At 39.1% G+C, this 6,833-nt stretch overlaps 1 protein-coding gene across 1 annotated transcript; it reads left to right on the top strand.

Annotated features, from left to right (window-relative positions):
* Positions 1-3,833, top strand: arsia (arylsulfatase family, member Ia). The gene is made up of 2 exons (XM_017427186.3): positions 1-467; positions 1,760-3,833. The coding sequence occupies exons 1-2, from the start codon at positions 154-156 to the stop codon at positions 3,156-3,158; spliced, it is 1,713 nt and encodes a 570-aa protein (XP_017282675.1). The 5' UTR covers positions 1-153; the 3' UTR covers positions 3,159-3,833.
* Positions 3,834-6,833: the final 3,000 nt, after the last annotated feature.

The following is a 6,833-nucleotide window of genomic DNA, read 5'->3' as shown; positions in this document are numbered from 1 at the left end:
GAAGCTTTAGCTCTTCTAGCAGGTTTTTGGATTGCTTAACGCCAAGTGAAGCGCCAAGGGTCTGATGAGGGAATATTCCTCTACCTGCAAAAATGATTTGCTGACAATATATGAAATATTAGCAGGCTTTAATGATTTGTTGTCATAGGAACCATGGCAACAACGACTCTGACGGGTTTTTCCATGATGAGCGTGCTCAGCCTGGGATACCTGACCTGGGATCTGATGAGCCCCAACCAGGTGGACAATGAGCCTGACCAGACTTTTCATGGCAGGTTTCCCGTCCCGCAGCCTCCTCATATAATCTTCATCATGACAGATGACCAGGGGTTTAATGACATCGGATATCACAGCTCAGACATCAGGACACCGGTGCTGGATAAACTCGCTGCAGATGGAGTGAAGCTGGAGAATTATTACGTTCAGCCCATCTGTACCCCGTCCAGGAGTCAGTTCATCACCGGCAGGTAGACTTGGATTGCTTTTTGTTCTAGATGCAAACACAATGACTGAGTTTTTCACTGTTGGCTAAAATAATCCCCTCTAATAGAGTAAAACATATTTTAAACTACAATAGGAATATTTCAATAGATAATAAATGCATTATAGATATGCTTTAATGACTTTTGTTGACTTGGGATTGTGTTCTATATATTAAAAATTCAAAATAAGATGCTAATACACATACAAAATAAGATTATTTTCATTTTGATCCACCTTTTGTGATGTGAGGTTACTGAAGGAGGTCGGGATGTTAAAAGAGTGGGAATCGCACCAGCCGGACCATTTGGATGCAGTCCTGCCAGAAAAGCCGCAAATGATGAGCACTCAGTATTTTTGGTCCTGTCTAATATGTACAGGAGTTTCCTCACATCAAACATTTATTTAAAGTTTTACTCAATACTATATACTTAACTGAATCCCCAAATTTGTTGTAATTTTTAACCTGAGAAACACTTTGCTTAAAATATTGCAATAATGCAGAGTGACAGATAATTTTCCATTCTTTTAAAAAAACAAAAATAAAACAGGAGTTGCTATTTTTTAATCTCAATTCTGACTATATTTTTTTTTGTCAAATTTCTTAATATTTAGGATTTATCTTTGTTTTCTGTCCATCAAATGTATGGTTTTTATTCACATTTCCAGCAGCCTTTAGTTTTTGAAAGTTATATGAAGTGAAAATAGGGAAAACGTTCTAAAACTTTCAATCAGGTCTACCCTCCTCCCCATGTTTTATCTTTATGTTTACAGTGTTCAAGAAAATAACTTGTATGTCCTGCACCACCTCCTTAGACTCTTTTCTTGATGTCAGATTCTCACTTTACTGAGTTTGAATTGAATTGAATTGAATTGAAAATCTTTATTAATTTCATTAAAACAAAAATAAATATATATGCAATAAATAACAACATAATACGGATATATAAATCATTAATAAAATGAAAGGCAGCAGAAAGAAGAAAAAATCTTTTAATATCTGCCCCTTTTTTCTATTTAGTAATTGAAACAATAATAATCTACCAGAAAATGAAAAACAAACTGTTTTAGATCTGTCTTGAATAACAATTCATTTAGGATCACATTAAACTAGTTCATGTTTCCTTAATAATACAGCTTTTATCATTCTTTTAAATACACACATTGTTCTGGCATTTTTGACATTACTTTCCAGATTATTCCATAATCTTATTCCTTGAATTGGATCTGATTTATGTTTATTTCTTTGTTGTTGTATTCCTAATCTTTAACTCTGCAGGTACCAAATTCACACTGGGCTCCAGCACTCCATCATCCGTCCCCGCCAGCCCAACTGCCTGCCCTTTGACCAGGTCACCCTCCCTCAGAGGCTTCAGCAGCTTGGCTACTCCACCCACATGGTGGGCAAGTGGCACCTGGGCTTCTACAAGAAGGGGTGTTTACCCACCCGCCGTGGATTTGACACATACTTCGGCTCCCTGACAGGCAGCGTGGACTACTATACCTACAACTCTTGTGACGGCCCCGGCCTCTGTGGCTTTGACCTTCACGAGGGAGAGTCCGTCGCCTGGGACCAGAAGGGCAAATACTCCACCCATCTGTACACGAAGAGGGTCCGCAAAATTTTGGCAACCCATGACCCTCGTTCTGAGCCACTCTTCATCTTCCTCTCGTTTCAGGCTGTTCACTCACCTTTACAGTCTCCGCAGGAGTACATCTATCCGTACCGTGGGCTGGAAAACGTTGCACGGAGGAAATATGCCGCCATGGTCTCAACTGTAGATGAAGCTGTTCGAAATATAACATACGCTCTGCGCAAATATGGATACTATCAGAACAGTGTCCTGATATTCTCCACTGATAATGGCGGCCAGCCTCTGTCTGGTGGCAATAATTGGCCTCTTAGAGGGCGTAAAGGCACCTACTGGGAAGGGGGGATCCGGGGTTTGGGGTTTGTCCACAGCCCATTGTTACAAAAGAAGAGGAGGGTGAGCAAAGCGTTAGTGCACATTACTGACTGGTATCCCACACTGGTGGGATTAGCAGGTGGCGATGAGTCTCTAACTGAGGGGCTGGATGGGTATAATGTCTGGAAGGCCATCAGTGAAGGGAAAGAATCGCCCAGATTAGAGATCCTCCACAACATCGACCCTTTGTACAACCATGCACGCAGAGGCTCCCTGCAGAAAGGATTTGGGATCTGGAATACGGCCGTTCAGGCCTCCATACGAGCTGGAGACTGGAAACTCCTGACAGGAGAACCTGGTTACGGAGACTGGATCCCTCCTCAGATCCTTCCAGGTTTCCCCAACAGCTGGTGGAGCCTGGAGCGCCACATTAAACCCCGCAAATCAGTGTGGCTCTTCAACATCTCCGGGGACCCCTTTGAACGCTTTGATATGTCTGAGCAGAGACCGGATGTTGTGAAACAGCTCTTAGCCAGACTGGTGTACTACAATCGCACTGCGGTGCCAGTAAGGTTCCCGTCAGAGGACCCGTGGGCTCACCCTCAGCTGAACGGAGGGGCCTGGGGCCCCTGGGTGGGAGATGAGGAGGAAGACAGCTGGGATAGGGTTTATCTGAAAAAGAACAAGGACTGGAAGAAGAAACTGAAACAGTCCAAAAACTGGTCATTTTTTAGACGCCTCAACTCAAGGATGATGTCCAACAGAATATAAAAACAACACGACCTTTATACTGAGGTGAATTCTGTTCGAATGAAAAAGATGTGTTTTTATTAATGAAAAACAATGTTTCTGTGAAACTGAGCTGCAGTTCTTGAGCTGTGGCTGCAAGTGAATGCTAACTTTACAGAGAACTGACTCTTTAAAAAGCCCAGCATAACTTTACATTGATCAAATGTTTTGCATTTACTTCCATTTGAAATGTGTGTTTCTCAATACAATATAATTATGAAATGTTACAAGCACTTAAGCAAATGTCTTTTTTTCTCAAAAAACAGAAAGAAAAGAAAAGTGTGTTCAAAAGACTTTAAAAACAAAGCAACTCCTAATATTCTGTCAGCTGAAAACACTTCTCTTCCAATCAGGTGCGCTTTTTCAGTTCAACAAACGGCTTTAACACAAACCAGTCCCTGCAGGATTTAGCAGATTTTTAGTGTGATTGTTAATTTTTTGAAAAGTTTAAAAAGTATGATGCGTTTTTAACCAGCAGAAATGAAGAAACTTTGGAGATGTAGAGACAACATAATGCTCTGCAGGATTACTGACATCCTAACTCGTTTTCATGACATCAACAAGAAACTGGTCTTTCCAGGATCTTGCAGACTATTTTTTTTTTTTGTGATTGTTGTGGCCTAAAACTTCTGATGTTGCAGCAGCTTTTTCAGATAGTCGGGATCAAAGTTGTAATGTTTTGTAGCCTAATTTGTAGCCTAATTTGTTTTCATTTATCATGTCAAGAATAAATGAATTATCAATGATAGCTATAAAATGCTATAAAATGAAATATAATTTAAAATTTAGTTACCTGAATAAACAAATAAAGACTGTCTTTTTGGCATACTGTCCCATATCAATCCCTAACAATGCGATTCACTACAGAGTAGTTCAGAATCTCATCTGATCAGAATGGTGCTTGAAAAAACACAAGCCACCTCTGCCATAAGTACTTGAAAATAGTTGAAACAGTCATCCTAGTTTATCTAATGTGTAGAGGGAAGAAGTATATTTGTTGACGCTGATGCTGCTTTAGCTTATCTATCAAAAGCCTTGCAGCCAAATACTTGTTTGCAAGGAGAAGTGAGACAGCAATCTCAATTCACTTCCTTTTTTTGCAAATATTAAAGAAATGCGTCCCCAGCATCTGTGCTTCCAGTCAGTTCCTGGCACATTCTGAGAGCCAGGGTTCCTCTCAGGTTTGTGAGAGCATCTTATCTGGATTTGTTTGTAATTTCTTTTAATTATTTCTGAGGCTAAACCAGATTACAGAGAAGTATGGAGCAGCTTCTTCTTCTTCTGGTGATTTTAGCTGGAGGAGCCCACGGTAAGATTGTCACAACAAGACAAATTACAACTACAATGTTGTGGTGTGACTCGTGTTGTCCTATCTACATATTCTGCAGCTTTCCCAGCACTAGCTGACGTTCCTGTGACCAAATGTGATGTCAGCTCTCACGAATTAATCATCCACCCACCATGTACTCCTGCTCTTGGTGGAACCGTGTACATCAAACTGATGGACAATGCCACCGGCTACCTGCTGGTGTTTTCCAAGGATCTCCACGGTAAAAATCTAAACGTGTTCGTTGTGAAGGAAGGAAAGCTGAAAATACGGCAGGAATACAGAAACAGAACTGAATTTTCTATCAGCACCGGGACTCTCAAGCTCACTGGAGTGGAGAGGAATGACACGGGTCAATACACCCTGCGGGTCTTCACTCCCCTTCCTAACCCGATGTACGTGGAAATAATCACATTCAGCCTCGAAATTGAAGGCAAGTTCTAATTTACTTTCATCTTTTATCATATTCAGCCCCTTAGAGGTTCATTGAATGTGTTAATTCTGTGCAAGTGAGAAAAGGTGCTGCTGCTAATCATGACATGGAGTTTAGGCCTGCTGACTGAAGCAGTTGTTCACACGATGTCCGATGTGTCAGTCAACAAGTTTCTTACTTCATCAAATTACTGATCTGAAATTAACAAAAAAATGAAGAAGCTAAAGTCTAGATTTGTCTGTCACTATGAAACAAAGCTTAAAAGTCCACAAAAAACTACTGACTATCAACACAAGTGAGTCCTTTACAATGTTTAATGATATTACTGTTTTTCTTCCTCTCAGAAATTCACTCTGTTTCCATCAGCATCGATCTTTCTGTTTGGCTCTGCGTTGTCCTGATTGTGGTGATAGTTTGTTGCATGATTTGCAAACTGAAGCCCTGCAGAAAGTCAGGTGAATCTTTGCTATCCCTGTTGGTGACGGAAACACGCCAACGGTTAACGGCATCATTCATCTTGTGACGGATGTCAGCGTTTTTTCTTGCAGTCACAGAATGTACTTTTTATTTGTCCAGGTTATCAGAGGTTAACTGGGAGTTAAGATCTTCAGGCTGAGTTTGAACTATCAGGATCCAAACTTGGAGGTTTCATCAGCAGCTGCTTCTGAAAGACTCCAAATATCCTGAGCAAATTATTGACTTTTACTAACTTTTACTAGATTATGATTCAAAACTCTTGATTTTGTCAGTTTTGTGAAATTACTTTTAAAAATCCAGTTATGGCTATTTAACAAAATCGTGTGCTTTTACCATTTAGAACCAAAATTCTGTGGGAATCACTGCATATGTCTTGATTTTGTTTCAAAACGAACAAATGAAACGTGTTGGCTGTGACAACCTGAAATGTAAATTTCTATTCCAGTTTTTCTTTCTGAAATAAAAAATAAGTTTCTGCTTCAGCAAGATTCATTGTTTTTCTGTTTGAGTTATTCTTTGTTTGTCAGACTAACAGCATTTTAAACTCTTCTGACATACAAATAAAGAAATATTTGCTTTGTGGTCCTGAGATAAAAACAGTAAATCTTTATTTGCAGTTAAAAACATTATTATTTTATACTGTGTGTCTTGTTGTGACTGGATGTTTTACATCAATAAAGCATGTTTCTTCTGATGGACAAATATATAGTTATTTATAAAATAAAGTTATATGTTTTTAAAGTAACAATAAGAATTTTAAGGGAATAGCAATAATTTATTAAAATAATTTAAATGATTTCTGAAGGACATGAATTTTTGTTACTGTTCATTCAAATTTGAATCCTTCCAAATTAAATGTAAATAAATGTGAGATGGCTCAATGCTTTGGCACAGTACATACACAATAGATCCTAAACTTTATCATCTGAAACAAAAGTCACAAGTTCACTTCAGGAGATTTGAATTTAGCGCATCACTGTCTTCTAACTTCCACAAATCTCTTCAAGTGAGCTGATGTTACGGTAACTGCGGTCCCATCTGTCTAAATTTGGATGTGGGAAAAGACTATCTGAGGGGAACAGGACATTTAAAGAACAGACTTCTTTTGATTTTGTGTCTATTTCACTTTGTTTCACTTCTCTCTCAGCTCAGTGCATGTGAACCTTAACGGCCTTTTATAGTATGACTCAGAAGTAATGCAAAAAGCTTTAGAAATTTTAGAAACTTGATAAAAATGTAGTCAAATTTCATGCACTGTTGGTGGAAAGTTATCTGTTTATCTTGTCATTCATCTTTGTCTCTCATTTTGTCTTTGTGTAGCAGGATAATAATTCTCCCTACTTTCAAAGAAGGTCAGCTGCAGTGGTGTTAATCGGCTGGCGAAGTAACGAGAAGTTACTTCGGCCCACTAAGATGCCCT

This window comes from Kryptolebias marmoratus, linkage group LG9, assembly GCF_001649575.2.
Source record: "Kryptolebias marmoratus isolate JLee-2015 linkage group LG9, ASM164957v2, whole genome shotgun sequence".
Classification (NCBI taxonomy): domain Eukaryota; kingdom Metazoa; phylum Chordata; class Actinopteri; order Cyprinodontiformes; family Rivulidae; genus Kryptolebias; species Kryptolebias marmoratus.
This window is presented reverse-complemented; position numbering and strand designations above follow the sequence as displayed.